Consider the following 18,834-nt stretch of genomic DNA (forward strand, 5'->3'; position numbering starts at 1 on the left):
ACGCTTCCTTCCAGGCTGTGGCTGTGGTGCTGGAGGTGTGGCAGAAGGAGGAGGAGGGGCATGGGCCAAACCACACAAGTGTGTTTCTTGTGTCATTTGGCCCAACGGGCCCTTGTTGAGGGTGTGTATAATAACCTCCTCACACAAGAGCTGTTGCCCCTGCTCCATTTTCTCAAGCTTGCACGCAACCAAGGCGGCAAAGGCCACTTGGTAGGTGGGTTTTGCTTGGAGGGCCGCTGATGCCTCACCAATCAGCCTCAGGGCAGACTCCTCCACATTCCCCCCCTTTCTCGCCCTTTTGCGTGGAAGGCGGAGGGGAGGGACCTGGCATTCAGTGACTCTCCTTTGCCTGCCCACCGCCTGGCTGCCGCTTACCCCAGCCACCTCCTGGCTGCTGCATTCCACACCCTCCTGTTCCTGGCTGAGTTCTTCCTGTGTATGAAAAAGGGACATAGTTTTAGTTTTTGGTTCATCAAACACACACAATTTTCACATCAACACTGTTGCAAACTGTTAACCAATAGAAAAGACTATCATTCTGTGCCCAGCATTTTTCTTTCTTGTCCCAAAGGTTTTGGCCACTACTGTCTTGATATGTGAAACAATTTCTAAACTCAGCAATTAGTGAGCAAAAATCAAGTTAACATCATTCATTTATACTCCCAAAATATGTACAACAATACTATACCTGGCTCAAGCTGGGCTCCCCCAGTTCTTCCTGAGTGGAAGGCCCAGGTTGGGCGTCGGAAGACTCAGCAGGGGTGGAATGTAGCATAGGTCACGTGGAAGGAAGAGTAGAGAGTGATTCTCTGACCTCAGCCTGGTCTGACAGAAACTGCATCCTGTCATAATACCACAGGCTGGGGACATAAACGTCATCTGCTGCAGCTCCAGATTGCATGGACTTCAGCACCTTGAGCCTCTCCCTCAGATATGTACTCCTGAGGCCACCAATTTTCTTTTTTAAATAGTTGACGTCTGCCCTGGGGACCACCGGCTTTACAAACTCAACCAGTTTCAACATTGCTGCCTGCCTCTTTTGTCTGTTACTATATTGAGGGTGTGTTGGTTGCCACAGGCAGGGCATGTCTCTGTATTTATCGATGAACAGAGGGAGGAAGCTATTATCGTTGAAGCCGTCCATAATGTCTGCAAGACACAACATAAGACAAACCCTAATGTCAGGCTAAACTCCACTAATGCAGGCCTCAATCTAGAAGCAGTATAGCCTAGTGATGTACCAAGTTCAAAATTTTACCTTCGTTTGCACGTTCGTCACCTCAGCTTCTCTCTCTGTTCACAGATCGTACGGACAACACTCGCGTGTTGCGTTTTATATACAGTGCGCATGCGTGAAACTCCGCCCGCCCCTGACGTTCTTTCTAGACTATTCCCCGTCACTTTCGCCGCAGTGGGGAGAGCACATGGCGGATAGAACGCAGGTGCGCACTAATAATAGTTCCACTAACGAGGAGGAGGGTGAGGAAAGCCCGGAGCCTGAAACGTCCCAATACAGGAAGAGAAGATTTAAGGCCTCAAATATGTCTTTTGGAGAGATGTTGGAGATGGTGGACATATTGAACAGGACCGAATATGATGGGAAGTATGGACCTTACCCAAACTCAAATATCAGAAAGACCAAGATCATGAATAAAGTTGTGAAGAGTCTTCAGAAGAATTTTGGGGAACACCGATCCATGGATCAACTGAGAAAACGCTGGTCAGACCTGAAACTGAGGGAGCACGAGCAGTACATAAGGATCAAGTGTGTTCTTGAAAAAAGTAAGTAGTTGTCGTGTGTTCATATGATTATTCTTGCTTGCATACTGCTCCATGTGCTTTGATTTCATGTTGTGCAGTTTAAAATGGCCACTTTCAAGTTCATGGTTTCATTTGTTCGTAGGATACATCGTTCTGCAGGGAAGTATTCCAGCTGAACACAGTGTCCCCAATAATGTTCTGACCTTGGAGCTCCGCCAAAATAAACAATTGTACAACACTTCCAAACAATGTTTCATATTCCTAATTCTGCCCTCTGTGTGCTAATTATTCTTTATTTACATTCTTTTTACACAGGGGAGAGAAGACTCGGCAAGTATGAGGACACCAGGGACCCCACCCCTCCCAAAAAAGGCCAAATTCCAAAACCAGAAGTAGAGGAGCAGGAGGAGGAGGAGGAAGGAGAGATAGTTGAAGTTGGACAAATTGTCACCACAACAGGTGAGTGTTGGAGAACACAGCTTCCGGTAAGCTCATCAATGTATATCACCATATTTTTAATACATGGTGTGTTTTTTTGATTTATTTTGTAGGTGATGTGGAAGAAGAATCCCATTTTACCAGTGAAAGTGCCCAGATCCTTATTGGGGAGATAATGGGGTGCAATCGGGATTTGGAAAATATACAGCAAAACATCAATGATGTGAAAAATAAAATGAAGAACATCATTGATGTTTTGGGGAGAGTGTGAAACAGCCCAAACTAGCTAGGCTTTTAGTTTTTCTATTTTAATCCACAACTTTTGTATTTTTAGAAAATCCAGATTTGGAAGATGCACAGAGTGTGTAAACATGCGCTATCTCCCATCACGGGGGATCAATGTACTTGTTTTGTGTAAAGTGGCTGAGATGAAGGGGTTGCAGCCCCAAAACATGTACATTGATCCCCAATGATGGGAGATAGCACATGTTGACACGCTGTGTGCATCTTCCAAAATTGGATTTTCCTGGGGTGACACCCCATGTGATGAAGGCAAGTTTGTACATACTCATGTCTGATATTGTCTTCACTTTTCAAAGTTGAACTTTGTAAGTTCCTGTGTTCTGTATGTTATGCTTTGATACATGCCTGTTTACACAAAAACACCAAGTACACAAAAATTAGCTGAAAGACTCTTTTTGATACACACAATTTCTTGGTTTGTTGTAAAAACCTTTTCTAAACGCACATGTGAACGTGCTTGGATTAAAAAGTTAAATAAATCATCATCGTGTGGCTTCCTTTTTTTATTGCGCCAAAGATGTATTTGGAGTAAAATTTAAGATTGTGCGGTGAGAATGGGTGTTATTTACTAAAGGAAACTCCACTTTGCACCCCAAGTGCAGTTTCAGGTGTACTTTTGCAGTGCACTTGTAGTGCATAGTGGATGTGCCTTTAGTAAAAAACACCCACAGTGATGTGTTAATTTGGACACGATTTTGGTCAGTAATGCACTACATACATTAGTTAACAAAAACAAGGTGTGTGTGTAGCAGACCCACAACATAATAAGCTTATCTGAAGAAGAGACTGTCCCCTCATCTCGCTTTGAACTTGGGTTTGCACTGTTGGTGAAAAAGGCAAAACAAGAAAAAAACTAAATTTACCTAGGAGACACCTAAAAGCAAGCCAAGCAGTAAATGAAGGAGTTTCAAAGAAAAATTTATTGAGAAAATGCCTCTCAGACATTGTCTGGCATATCAATGGCCCCCTACCGACAAAGTAGTCCATGTATTGGGTTCTAACCTCACGGGCGCTTTGGGGGGGCAAGCCAGGATGAGCAGGTTCAAGGCCCGTGAGGTTATCATCATTTTCAAGCAAGTCTGCTTCTTGTTGGCCAACTGAGACCGCATAGTTCACAGAAACTTTTTAAAGAAAATTGTGCAGAACACAGCACGCCAGCACTATGTGATTGAGTTTGTATTCCGCCATGTGAATAGGGGTAAGAAAGAGGCGGAACCGGCTGGCCAGCATACCAAAAGTTTTCTCCACCACTCTTCGTGCTCTGGACAGGCGGAAATTAAAAATCCTCTGGTCTGGGGTGAGGGTCCTCATCGGGAAAGGCCGCATCAGATGGTTTGCCAGGGCAAATGCCTCATCCGCGATGAAGACGAACGGGAGTCCTTCCTGATTCTCCTCTGGGGGTGGCAAGCCCAGACTGCCACTCTGGAGATGCCAGTAGAACTCCGTCCATGCGAACACTCCACCATCCGACATCTGTCCATTTTGCCCCACGTCCACATACAAAAACTCATATGTCGCAGACACCACCGCCAACATCACGATACTATGAAACCCCTTATATATATAATAGTACGACCCCGAGTTGGGTGGTGGGACGATGCGGACGTGCTTCCCATCAATTGCTCCTCCACAATTGGGAAAGTGCCAATGACTGGCAAAGTGGGAGGCCACAGTCTGCCATTCCTGTGGCGTTGAAGGACACTGTGGAGTGAAACAAGAACCAAAATTAGTAATTTAAATAATCAACATGGCAAGCAGATTAGACACAAACATTTTTGGCCAAGATTAGTATAACATTTTGGGAACTGAGTATTTAAAGCCTAAAGTATAAGGTCCCTTTATGAGAGTCATCACCCCCCCCACCCCCCCCATCTGATGGGCCCTTGCTAAGAAATGAGGGGGGGGGGGGTGTTTTGAACAGGTAACCCTCTCCACTTGATTGAGAGCTGAATGCCAAAATAATGTGTGATACTTTGGGAAGCCCCTCCTTACTTACACTATTGGCAGCCCACCGGGCAGGTAAGAAGTGTCATAATACCAAAAAGAAAACAAAATGGAAGCACATTTTGACATTCTGCTATCACATATCAAGATAATTAATAGGGGGGGAAAAAAGCATTTGAAAGTATTGAGGCAGGCCCTTGCACTACATGCTTTGGTCAACTTGTCCATAAATGTGAGCATCAAAAAGGTAGATATAGTGTGTATTGGGTTTGTTAAAGTCAGCAGATAGAGAATTGCTATCAGCTGAGCTAGCAGTTGGGGGGAGGGGGGTTCCTAATGAGTTTGGCACAACCAAAAAAAAAGCACTCTGCATGAATTGAAGCACACACATAACATTTGTAGACATTTTAGGGGGTGTTTAGAGGAAAGCAATACTATGGAGCTGACAAAAGACATTGGTTAGTGACTAGACTATAGTTTTATGGGCCAAGAAGAGCATGGTGGGGAAGTTAGTGAGGCAAATATGCCTGAGGACAAAGGGGCAGAGTATATGAATTAGAGCATATTGCAATGATGGTAATTAGGGAATGAGAAAAGAAATGCAAGACATTAGCAATCATGAAATACATAGAATGTGATGTTAAAGGATAAAACTTACCTTCATATAGTCCTTCTGCAGGACCTGAATGATGGCAGAACAGGTCTCTGGAATAATGATCCCCAGAGCCTGGGGGGAGATGCCTGTAGAGAACTCGAGGTCCTGAAGGCTTCTCCCTGTCGCCAAGTAGCGCAACGTGGCGATGAGCCTCTGCTCCGGAGTGATGGCTTGCCGCATGCAGGTATCCTGCCTGCTGATATAAGGGGTCAGCAAAGCCAGCAGATGGTGAAAAACGGGGTCCGTCATCCGAAGATAATTCCTGAAATCATCAGGATTATTCTCCCGGATCGCAACCAATTCTTGGTCCACAAACGCCTCCCCTCCCTGTTCATGGACCAGGCTTGTGTCAAAGTAACAACCCCAACACGAAGTCCCTGCACAGCACAAACTCTACGATGAGTGCGTAGACAAAACATGGTTTCAAAGTGGTCGGCTCGTCAGAACGGACAACAGAAAGCACTGATAAACAGCAATGCCTGAAAGAACGAACTGAATAGCAGAAGCAAGCAGACAATAAGAAATGCAAATCAAAGCGTACTATACCAAGATATAGTCCACAATGAGAAACAAATACTTACTGACTGCATGCACTGATTATCAGATACGCCAAGACAAGCAGAAACTGAACAGCAGTAGCGATCTGAATCACAAATCTGAAAAGCGTGAATCGTCTCTCACCAAACTTCTACTAACACGCGATAGACACGAGATCAGCAGAAGGAGCCCAAAGGGTGCCGGACGTGGTGCTGAACTTCCATTTTGTAGGCCCGCCGTACACGGCTTACGTCACCACGTTCTTGGCAACCGGAAATTCCGACAACTTGGTCCGACCGTGTGTATGCAACATCACTTCCGGACCTGGTCCGGAATTAATCCGTCGGAATAACTCCGACGATTTGGTCGTTGGAATCTCCGATCATGTGTACAAGGGCTAACAGCATGCAGGAAACAAAGGCAAAGTGAGTATATGCAGGACTAGGGACAAGCATTGAAGTAAAGAAGTTATCTCTGTACTTATACTTCATCTGTTTAAGGCTACAAAAATAAGACACTATAGGGTTCATTTATTAAAGGAAAATTCACTTTGCACTACAAGTGCACTGCAAGTGGTGCACTGCAAGTGCACTTTGCACCATTTTGCACTACAAGTGCACTTGGAAGTGCAGTCACTGTAGATCTGAGGGTAAGATCTGAAATGAGGGGAAGCTCTGCTGATTTTAGCATCCAATCATGTGCAAGCAAAAATGCTGTTTTTTATTCTCCTTGCATGTCCCCCTCTGATCTACAGCGACTGCACTTCCAAATGCACTTCCAAGTGCACTTGTAGCGCAAAGTGGATTTGCCTTTCGTAAATTACCCTCAATGTAGTAAATAAAGGTGTGTAGAGGTAGTCCCAGAAACTCAAAACTGGATGGGGAGCTATGGTAGAGGACACGTCTTGTTTGTCTGTGCAGGCTTCTATTGACAACCACTGTAAGCTCACTTCATTGAAAGTTTATACCTGTACAGCACATATGTCAAACACAAGGCCCATGTGCTGATTGCGGCCCTCCAGGCAATCTCATGTGGCCCTTGCACCTCTCCTGCAGCTGCAGCAACCCCCCATCTCCGCCCCCACCTTGTCTCAGCTTTTAGCAGCAGAGAGGACAGAACTCATCATACTGATTCTGTGCAGCTGCAGCACTCTCTCCAGCCACAGGTTTTCCCAGGCATCAGCACGAGGTAAAGGGGGTGTACTGGGATGTAGGGGAAGGTGGGGGACTTTTGATAGTGGGGGGGGGGCTCTTGACACCTGATGTAAGGGGGAGTGGGGTGCTCTGGTCATCTAGTCTTACATATACAACTGACCCTTTGAGGGCAACGATAGTGCTGATATGGCCTGCAATGAAATTGAGTCTGATGCCCCTGCTGTACAGGATAATGTGTAGGGCCTACTGACGGACAAATGAGTTATGCCATAGCAGGTATGCTGTGCTGCTCTGACAAGAGTACATTCTTTGCTACTGTGGCCAGGGATGGAGTTAGGCCTCGTACACACGATCAGATTATCAGACAAATTTTCGTCCGTCTCTTGTTGCATGCTAGTCTCATGTGTAAAGTGAAGAGGTTACTAACATACGAAAATTCTTGAATGACAGAATACAACGTCAGAAGTGATGTCATGTGTTGAATTGTTTTGTATGTATTTTTCTGAGCATGCGTAGTCTTGCTCTTATGATTTTTTTTTTTGGACAAAACTGTATTAATTATATGAAAATCAGAGGTTGTGTACATGTACGATAAAAAATGTATAACCTGCACATACAGTTTTTGTCGTTCACAAATTTGTAATCGGCTGTCGAAAGCACTGTACTAAGGTTCCGAAAATCGGCAGATCGTTCGTCTGACAAGATTTTACTTCCAATTTTCATATAGTGTGTTTACGGGCCTTAAGAGGAAAAGGATTTATAACACACAGGTATTTTATTCCAAATATTCATTAATATTGAATTGCAATGTTTATTTTGTCCTCAAATTTTCAATGACAGGTCTGCGCTGCATTGTTGCGTAAAATTTTATTTGCTAAACAAGGCAGAGAAGTGGTAAGGGTTATGTTTTTGTTATACACAGCTGGGTACACCTCACTGCTACGCTTCCTAACAGTACAGTTTGATAGCTAATAAACCCCTAGGGAATAACTGAAAATTGACTGACATAGTAGGAAGCTAATTAGATTATGTTTAGATGTAGGCTTTTGACAAGCACGCATATTCTATTTCTGACATAATTAATTCACATCGCAAATTGCTGCATGCAGGGATTTTTTTAATAGATTTTATTTCAAGGCAAGAAAATTATAAATATTTCTTATGGGAAAATCTACATTTATTTTTACTGTCAACAAAATACAACAAATCTTTATACAAGGGAGTTCATGTTTTTATGTTCTAGTAAATATTTAAAAGAGTAATTCCAAAGGCCATGTTGTCCATTAGTAAGAGCAGGTTGCTGTATTGGTGAAAAACAAAGATAAACCAAAATATACCAGGATAACTAATGATTCATTTACCACAAACTGATTATGATATACATGCAGGGCTGGTGCAAGGATTTTTGACACCCTAGGCGAAACCTAATTTTGCCGCCCCCTGGCTCAACCCCCGATCCCAACCCCATTGCCCTGCCCATGTACACCCCACCTTTTTAATGAGGGGACCAGACCACACGAGAGGTTTTTGTGTGTGTGTGAGGCCGCGTACACACGCGGGGACTGTTCGCTCAACTTTGTCCGCTGAACAGTGTTTCAGCGGACAGTCCGCTCGTGTGTGGGCTTTCAGCAAACAGTTTCAGCGAACAGTCTGCTGAACAAAGTTTTTCGGAATTTCCAAAAAACTGTCCGCTGAAACTTTGTTTCAGCGAACAGTCCGCTCGTGTGTAGGCTTGTTCGTCAAACTAAGTTCCACGCATACTCAGAAAGAATTTACAGGGCGGAAGCGCTCGGTCTTGTAAAACTAGTGTTCGTATTGAAGCTAGCATATTCGTCATGCTGCTAATTTTGTGGTTTTTTAATATAGCCCGTTCTTTTCTTCTTCGTAATGCAAGAAAAGTGAAGTAGCTTTGCTGCTTATATTCACACAGAGTTATACTACATGTTTTTATTCATCCTCATCCTATGATTAATCTTCCAATTATAGAAAAAATATATTCCAAATTTAAAAAAAATACAACAAAAAAAAACCCTATGAAAAAAAAAAAGAATATATATATATATCTTAAAAAAAAAAAATTATATATATATATATATATATATATATATATATATATATATATATGTATATATATATATATATATATATGTATATATATATATATATATATATGTATATATATATATATATATATATATATATATATATATATATATATATATATATATATATATATTATATATATATTTATTTCAGAAAAAAATAGAATTTATCTATTACTATATATTTTTGGAACTACTATTGTCATATTTTTTTTTTTTTTTTTTTTTTGGTGGGGGGTTTGAAACAAGATGGACTTGCATTTTTTTGGGCCAAGCAGGACTATGCAAGTAGAGATAGATAGATAGATAGATAGATAGATAGATAGATAGATAGATAGATAGATAGATAGATAGATAGATAGATAGATAGATAGATAGATACCCAAACCAGCATTTTAGCTTACACATGATTGCATGTTCAAAATCAGCAGAGCTTCCCCTCATTTCAAATGTTAAGCCTCAAATTTACAGCGACTGCACTTCCAAGTGCACTTGCAGTGCTTTAAAAATTGCACTTGAAGTTAGCATATTTACATGAACATGTGTTTTGTAAATAACCCCCAGAGTCTTTTGACATGTATCTGCCTACTCACAAATAAAGTTTGTTTTTTAAGCCAAAATTATACAAAAATATTGAAAAAAAAAAAAAAAAAAACATACAAGATTTTTGGGAAATAATAAATTTTTATTTTTCCTCAGAACCAAAATAAATCAAGAGGGAGGCAACACTGGAGACAATTTTGACGTTTGTGAAGCCTTTTGTCCCCCAGGCACACATCAAGTGAGTGGACACCAAAATTCCGAACCTGCGTAGCATGTACATAGGGAGCACAACCAGGTCCTAGAATCCCAAAGACCAGGAACAGCAGCAGATGAGATCTATGTCCCCAGACTGTGGTACTACAACAGCCTGCGTCTTCTTTCAGAGCAGACTGAAGCCAGGCAGTCACTTGCAACTCTTCCGTCTAGCCTTCCCTCCACGCGTCGCTGGAGGCTGTGCCTCTGGTGGTGGAGTTGTGGTAGGAGGAGGAGGAGGAGGAGGAGGAGGAGGAGGAGCAGTAGGGTCTGTGTTGTAAAGCTTAGTGGTGGGTGTGAGCTCACCCTTCAGACCCCGTTGGATGGCATCAAAAAAGATTGCCTCACACATGTTTCTTTGGGGTTTGTCCATTTCTTGGAGCTTGCTAGCCAGATAAGTGGCATAGGCCTCCTCCGGATTGGGGGGTTTGGACAAAATTTGTGTGGCTTGCTGTATCAGCACCAAGGACTCCTCCTCTGTACGGCCCATCCTCCTGGGCCTTTTGCTGGCTAGGCGGAGGGGAGGGACCTGGCTCTCAGTCCTACTCCTGCTGGGCCCAGCTAGCTCTTGTGTGTGGCTGGTCCCGGCCTCCTCCTCCATACCACTGGTCCCGGCCTCCTCCTGGGTGAGCTCATCCTGTGTAAAAAAACAAAGCAATCAATAACTAAAATATGTCTATATTTAGAAATCATCAATCACTAACAATTTTACAGTTCTCACTTGCAAATACATTTGTCTTGAAATACAAAAGGCTATCATTTTGACACCATCATTTTTCCATCAGTTCACCAAGATTTGAGCCACATTTGTGTAAACTACTGTATCCTTCTATCTAATTTAATTTGTGATGAAATCCTAGATTTGGAAGCAATTCAAACATTGAACTTGACATCATTAATATTTGAGCAATCCAAACTTTAGAAACTAAAATATACCTGGCTCCAGCTGGGCGCATCAACTTCGTCCAGCAAGGAAGGGTCTGGATCTTCCAGGGATGGCTCACCTGAGGCGGAGGGAAGGGTGGAGGGACGGGTAGACGGAAGAGTCGAAAGTGACGGCCTGGCTTCTGACGTGTCGTCCAGAAAACGCAGCCTGTCATAATACCACAGCTTAGGTACATAGACCTGACCTGCTGCTGCTCCTGATGTTTGGGACTGTAGGATCTTTCTTTGCTCCCGCCTATACACGCTACGCAGGTTCTTAATTTTGGCGTTCACAAAGTCAGTGTCTGCCTGGGGGACTCGGGTTTTCACAAACGCCAAAACTGTCTCCAGTGTCTTCTTCCGGGCAGCACGGCTTGGATATTGGGGGTGTTTTGTATCCCACAGATTGCTGTGCGACTCCACTAAATCGAGAAAGGTTGAGAGGAAGGCCTCCCCCTTAAAGGGGTCTGCAGTATACCTTTGCATTTTCTGGAAAAAACAAAAAAACAAACAAACAAAAAAATAATAAAAACCAAATACAAAAAACTAAAAAAAAAAAAGTCAGACCAAATGCACACTATATTGTGACAATGTAGGCGAGACACACACTACTACACACGCTACCCCCCCCCCCCCCACACACACACACACACACACACACTACCCCCCCCCCCACACACACACACACACACACACACACTACCCCCCCACATACACACACACACACACACACTACCCCCCCCCCCCCCACACACACACACACACACACACACACACTACCCCTCCCACACACACACTACCCCTCCCACACACACAAACACTCCCCCCCCCACACACACACTCTACACACACTACTGCCCCATACACATACACACACACACACTACCCCCCCCCCCCCCCACACACACACACACTACCCCTCCCACACACACACACACACACACACACACACACACACACTACCCCTCCCACACACACACACACACTACCCCTCCCACATACACACACACTACCCCCCCCCCCACACACACACACACTCTACACACACTACTGCCCCATACACATACACACACACTACCCCCCCCCCCCACACACACACACACACTAGCCCCACCCCCCTATACACCCACCCCCACCCCCACACTACCACACAAAACACCAAGCCCACTCAACCACCAACCCACATAAAAATCAATTAAACATCAATAAGAATAAAATGCAATATGCACATCCCTAACGCAGGCTTTAAATTAAACGAAAATAAAATGATAACTATCTTACCGTCGCGTGTAGCACTCGCTGATTCCGTTCGGACAAGCGTACGGCCTCGTGGTAACGCTTTATATAGCGCATGCGCTCAGGCTCCGCCTGCGTCGCCCGCCCCTGACGTTCCTTGCGACCGTGTTTCCCCGCCCCTTTTACCCTCCTTCCGCTGTGGGTGAATGATAGCAGAAAATGGCGGACGCAAATTCTAGGAGCAGCGTGAGCAGCGCGGAGGAAAGCCATGGGCCCCATGCTTCAGGAGCAAGGAGGAGATATAAGGCCACCAATATGGCCTTCGAAGAGATGGTGGAGATGGTGGCTATTTTAAAAAGGAAGGATTATGATGGGGAACATGGCCCTTACCCAAAACCTAATGTCCGGAAAAGCGCCATCTTGGATGAGGTAGTCACAGCCTTGGAGACGAAATTTGGGGTACGAAGAGGAAAGGACCAGCTGCGGAAACGATGGTCGGACATCAAGTCCAGGGAGCCGGACCAATATTACCGCATCAAAAAGGTCCTGAAAAAAAGTGAGTAAACTCCGCGTTTCTCGTGACTGTCGGACATAATCGTTCGTGTAGGCATTGGAAAATCTGGCGGATTTGATCGTAATCGTTCGTGTAGATAGTGTATGTAAATCTGGCGGATTTATCGTAATCGTTCGTGTAAATAGTGTATGTAAATCTGGCGGATTTTATAGTAATCGTTCGTGTAGGTAGTTTATGAAAATCTGGCGCATATGGTTGTTCGTATATGTGGGCGTAAATAGCATGAATTTGTGTATGGTGTAAATTTATCTGGTGTTGGATTAGATTTTAATTAGTTATTATTTTTTTTGTATTGTTCATGATAAACTGAATTGTCACGCTCAGTTTATAGGATATAAATTTTTACTAAAGTTTCATAAATTTATTCAGTGCAATGTAGACTCAATTAAAAAAATGAGATAGATAGATAAAATGCTGGTTCAACATCTGGACTAGGAAACTTTTATAAGTGTAGTTTGGGCCTTCATAGAACATTTTTGACATAATCACACACAGGTACTCCAGGCGTTGATTCAAGTGTGTCTCCGTCTGTGAAACTTGGACAAAAGATATACAGTATCACAGTTTGGTTAAAGGCTAGGTTCACATTGCTGCAATGTACGAGATCAAATGTGATTTGCACCGCACTGCAGTGCAAATCACATGTGATCTCTGTGTGATGCGATTTCAGCCATGCATATAGTATGGCTGAATTTGCATCGCATCCGGACCAAACTTGTACATGGCCCTTTTTTTAGTCCACAGCCGAATCGGATCACATGGGTGTTCACACCATGTGGTCCGATTCCTGTCCGAGTTTAAAGATTGCACTGTGAAATGAGAACTAATTTGGAGGTGTCAATAAAACTTTACACTGATACTCCCAGCAGGTCACATAGGGCAGTACGAACTGCGCATGCGATGTGTGAAACCACAGTAGATTTGCAGCGTTCACACATCGCAGCAGTCTGAACACAGCCTAACTAAAAAAAAGTCATTTTAAGGATGTATTAAACTAGGATCTTGTAATAACCAGCTAATAATTTTACACCACTTCAAACCAATGTTTCATATTCAAATTTCTGAACTCAAATATCACTATGCTTAAAAGTATTTTTTTTTTTTTTTCATTCTCATAGGGGAACAAAGACTCAGACAAGAGGCGGAGCAGCCCAGGACCCCCCGACCTCGCCAGCCTGATTGGGCAATTAGCCCCAGCCCCAGCCCCAGCCCCGTGTCGGTGATGGAGCCATCCAGCCCCGCATCAGTATTGGAGCTGCCCAGCCCAGTGTCCTCGAGGGAGCAGCCAAGCTCGGTATCCTCCACTGGACCAAGCTCCGTAGCTCCACTGGATGAGCCCAGCCCAGGGCTAGATGTGGAGGAGGAAGAGCAGGTGGAGTTACACACCCCACAAAGTGAAAGTGAGTGTCTGACAACCCAGCTTAAGGTAAACAATTAATGGCTGTATATGTTAACCAATTTTTTATCTACACATGTTTTTAGGTGATGATCTGGTTGTGGAAGGACAAGCCGAGCCATTTACCTCGGACTGTGCCCACAGGCTGATTGGGCAGGTCATGGCCTGGAATGCAAGAATGGATTTGATGGAGAGCAACATCCAGGCCATGCTACACCAAATCCAGGCTCTACAACAACAGCTGGTCCCTATGAGGCAGGAAATGAAGGACATGATCGATGTTTTAGGGAGAATCTAAGCCCCTGTTCCCTAAAACACAATCGATCATGTTCTTCATTTCCTTGCCAAAAAGTTTTTAAGGTTTTTACTTGATTTTTAGAGGCCAAATTTTGAAGATGCACACGGTGTGTCAACATGTGCTATGTGCCATCAGAGGATCGCAATGGACGCATTTGGTGTTTGCAAACCCTTCCTCATTCTAGTATGTGAGAGGAAGGGATTGCACACACCAAACACGTCCATTGATCACTCATGATGGTACATAGCACCTGTTGACATTACCAATTTTTGGTGTGCATCTTCAAAATTTGGCTTTACCCCTTGTTTTATGTAAATAGTAAAAAATCTGATTTTATTTTTTTATTTTTGTGATAATTGCATTTTTTATATATTTATATATTTCTATGTTTACCAAAAAAGAAAAAAAAAACAAAAGAAAAAAACAAAAAAGAATTCATAAAAACAAAAAAAATTATAAAATTTTTTTTTTAAAAAAAACAATTTCCCCAAAAAAAATAAAAATAAAAAAAGAATTTATAAAAAAATAAAAAATAAATAAAAAAAAGGCACAAAAAAAGATCTAAATAAGAGGCACTGGTTGGAATGTGCACTATTAAAAAATCAAAAAAAAAAAAAGGTGTGTGTGTGTGTCTACTTCTTTCAATACTCAATACCAGTTTGGGAAGTCATTTTGTGTTTTCTGTCACAAAGGGCCTTATTTCCTATTGTCAAAAAACACTTTGCTATACAAATGCACTAGGACAGGAATATGCAATTAGTGGAAATCCAGCTGTTGCAGAACTACAAGTCCCATGAAGCATAGCAAGACTGACAGCCACAAGCATGAGACCCAGAGGCATGATTGACTTGTAGTTTTGCACCAGCCGGAGGTTGGCCAATTGCATATCCCTGAATTAGGACAATGTAGGATACAAGCAACGTGAAAAGCAAACAAGAACCAAACTTCAAAATTTGAACAGACAAGACATATTTCAAGAAAAAGATTTTTTTATTGGTCAGCTGGCATTGGAATAGCCCCCCTACCATTAAAATAGCTGACATAGCGGTCACGCACCTCACGTGCTGTTTGGGGGGCTAAGCCAGGAAGGGCATGATCCAGCCCTGTCAGTTCTGGAAGCCTGAGTCCGGCCTCAGGCCCAATAGGCTGCAGGTACTGGTTACCTGAAAATTTCCTTAGAAAATTGTGCAGAATGCAGCAGCACAGAATAACATAGTTCAGTTTATATTCTGCCAGGTTGATGGCTGTCAGTAACAGACGGAACCGGCTGGCCATAATGCCAAAGGCACTCTCCACAACCCTTCTTGCTCTGGCCAGCCGGTAATTAAAAATCCTCCTCTCCGGGGTGAGGGTCCTTTGGGGGAAGGGTCTCATGAGATGTTCACTCAGACCGAACGCTTCATCAGCCAGAAAAACAAACGGGAGCCCCTCCACATTTTCGGCATCTGGTGGCAAGTCCAGGCCACCAGTGGTAAGACGGTGGCAGAACTCGGTCTGCCTAAAGACTCCTCCGTCAGACATCCGGCCGTTCTTCCCCACATCCACATAAAGAAAGTCACATTGTGCCGACACCACCGCCATTAGCACCACACTATGGAACCCCTTATAATTCCAATAGTAGGACCCCGAATGGGGTGGGGGCACAATCCTCACATGTTTCCCGTCGATGGCCCCTCCGCAGTTGTGGAAGTCCCAACGGGCAGCGAACTGGGAAGCCACAGTCTGCCATTCCTGTGGCGTTGAAGGAAGCTGGGGAGTCAAACACATGAAACAAAAAAAAAAATTAGTCATTAAATAAAAACAATTCATAACAAATAAAATTCAAAAACATTTTGGAACAACAGTTAAAAAGAAATCTTGCAAATTTGTTTTCTGCCAAAAAAAAAAGTAGGCGGACCAATTCACAGATTAATCAGCCCTCTGATGGACCAGGGGACATAAATTAGGTGGGTAAGTGGGGTGGGGGGGGACTAATTACTAAGTATACCAACACATGCAACCAATTTGAGTGGGGTGGGGGGGGACTAATTACTAAGTATACCAACACATGCAACCAATTTGAGTGGGGTGGGGGGGGGGGGGCTAATTACTAAGTATACCAACACATGCAACCAATTTGAGTGGGGTGGGGGGGGGACTAATTACTAAGTATACCAACACATGCAACCAATTTGAGTGGGGTGGGGGGGGACTAATTACTAAGTATACCAACACATGCAACCAATTTGAGTGGGGTGGGGGGGGACTAATTACTAAGTATACCAACACATGCAACCAATTTGAGTGGGGTGGGGGGGGGACTAATTACTAAGTATACCAACACATGCAACCAATTTTAATGGGGTGGGGGGGAGGACTAATTACTAAGTATACCAACACATGCAACCAATTTGAGTGGGGGGAATAATTAATGAGTTGACAATCCATATCTATATCTCTATATATCTCTATATATCTCTATATATCTCTATATATCTCTATATCTCTATATATCTCTATATCTCTATATATATAAATATCTCTATATATATATATATATATATATATATATATATATATCTCGATATATCTATCTATCTATCTATCTATCTATCTATCTATCTATCTATCTATCTATCTATCTCTATAACTATCTATCTATCTCTATATCTATCTATCTCTATATCTATATCTATCTATCTCTATATCTATATCTATATCTATCTATCTCTATATCTATATCTATCTATCTATCTATCTATCTATCTATCTATCTATCTATCTATCTATCTATCTCTCTCTCTCTCTCTCTCTCCCCCCCACACACAGGGTGTATACACAAAAAAAGGTAAAAAGCTAAAAAAAAATGACACAAAAAAAAAAAAAAAATAAAGAAAAAAAAATGACACAAAAAAAAAAAAAATGCATGCATTCATATAAAGGGGACATTCACATCATATTCCTGTCATGGATATTAAAAGTCATGATGAAATTAATACAAACATACAATGCAATATTAAAAGAACAAACTTACCTTCATATATTCCTTCTGCAGGACCCGAATAATGGCAGAACAGGTCTCTGGAATAATGATCCCCAGAGCCTGGGGGGAGATGCCTGTCGAGAACTTGAGGTCCTGAAGGCTTCTCCCTGTCGCCAAGTAGCGCAACGTGGCGACGAGCCTCTGCTCTGGAGTGATGGCTTGCCGCATGCAGGTATCCTGCCTGCTGATATAAGGGGTCAGCAAAGCCAGCAGACGGTGAAAAACGGGGTCCGTCATCCTGAGATAATTCCTGAAATCATCAGGATTATTCTCACGGATCTCACAGAGTAAAGGCATATGCGAGAATTGGTCACGCTGGCGCAACCAATTCTTTGTCCATGAACTCCTCCTCACCCTGTTCACAGACTGGGCTCGGGTCAAAGTATTAACCCCAACACCAAGCCCCCATATAGCACGAACTCGTTCCCGAGTACGTCCACACTCCATGGCTTTGAAACGGTCGGCTGGACAGACAAGCTCAACTGAACGCACTGAAGAACAGCCAGACCTATGAAGAACGACCTGAAACCCAGAAACGAGCGGACCAGAAGCGCCTAATAACAGGTACAACTGATCCACACCGAAAGACAGATACAAACCTCACAGGTAGACTGCGCCGCAGCGAACGGACAAATTAAGCTGAAGTCTGAAAAGCGCGAATCGTCTCTAACCAAACTTCTACTAACGCAAAGTCAGCAGAAGGAGCCCAAAGGGTGCTTTGCTGTGTCTTGGACTTCCTAGTTCTAGTCCCGACGTACGTGACGTACGTCATCACGCACGGTTTCAGCGGACTGTTCGTTCGTCGTGTGTGGCCAAGTCCGTCCATGCTAATTTTGAGCGGACTGTCCGCTGAAACTGTTTGACGGACAAAGTTGAGCGAACAGTCCCCGCGTGTGTACGCGGCCTAAGGGATGCATTTTCTGTTTCGGTGTCTGTGTGTGACTGTAAGGGATGCCCATCAATGCCACTTCACCAATGCCAATCAATGCAGCCTCACCTGTCCCCAACAAATTCAGGCAGTTTCACCAGCGCCCATCAAAGGCAGCCTCACCTGTGTCCATCAAATGCAGGCAACCCCATCAGCACCCATCAAACGCAGTCTCACCAGCGCCCATCAAACGTAGCCTCACCTGTACCCATCAAATACAGCCTCACTCACCTTTGCCCATTAATGGCAATTCACCTGTGCCCATCAAACGCAGTGACACCCATGCCCATTAATGCTCCTTTACCTGTGCCCCTCAAATAGTTTCATATGTGCCCATCAAGTAGTCTCACCTGAATCCATCAAATACAGTCTCAGCTGTGCCAATCAATGCTGCTTCACCACTGCCAATGCAGCCTCACGGGGGGGGGGGGGCTCGGTACATACTTGGCATTTTGGCAAATCAGTGAATATAAATACATATACACACATAACATTTGCAAATTGCATGTCATTGTCAATATATACAATATCATTATTATCTAAGAGAGCAACAGTGTTTACTCACCACACACTAGGTGATGGTATTGGGCTCAGCAAACTTGTATCTAAGGACATGAACCTGTCTAAAATTCATGTGTACGCCTGTACCTGCCTCTGTCTGTGCCTCTTCCAGGCTCTGCCAGGCGCCATGCTATGCTCTCCACTCCAGTGTGACACGGCCAGTCCAGGAGAGCATCTTCGGGGTAGGGGGGAGGGGGTTTGTAGTC

General features: G+C 43.5%; 2 protein-coding genes across 2 annotated transcripts; both read left to right on the forward strand.

Moving 5' to 3' along the window:
• The first annotated feature begins 1,307 nt into the window (after nucleotides 1-1,307).
• On the forward strand, nucleotides 1,308-2,937 carry LOC143990130 (uncharacterized). The gene is made up of 3 exons (XM_077490295.1): nucleotides 1,308-1,782; nucleotides 2,077-2,220; nucleotides 2,313-2,937. The coding sequence occupies exons 1-3, from the start codon at nucleotides 1,425-1,427 to the stop codon at nucleotides 2,468-2,470; spliced, it is 660 nt and encodes a 219-aa protein (XP_077346421.1). The 5' UTR covers nucleotides 1,308-1,424; the 3' UTR covers nucleotides 2,471-2,937.
• A 10,621-nt stretch (nucleotides 2,938-13,558) lies between these two features.
• LOC143990131 (uncharacterized) lies at nucleotides 13,559-14,405 on the forward strand. The gene is made up of 2 exons (XM_077490296.1): nucleotides 13,559-13,823; nucleotides 13,906-14,405. The coding sequence occupies exons 1-2, from the start codon at nucleotides 13,646-13,648 to the stop codon at nucleotides 14,115-14,117; spliced, it is 390 nt and encodes a 129-aa protein (XP_077346422.1). The 5' UTR covers nucleotides 13,559-13,645; the 3' UTR covers nucleotides 14,118-14,405.
• Nucleotides 14,406-18,834: the final 4,429 nt, after the last annotated feature.

This window comes from Lithobates pipiens, unplaced genomic scaffold, assembly GCF_037356315.1.
Source record: "Lithobates pipiens isolate NorthernLeopardFrog02 unplaced genomic scaffold, aLitPip1_a1.2 Scaffold_18, whole genome shotgun sequence".
Taxonomy (NCBI): domain Eukaryota; kingdom Metazoa; phylum Chordata; class Amphibia; order Anura; family Ranidae; genus Lithobates; species Lithobates pipiens.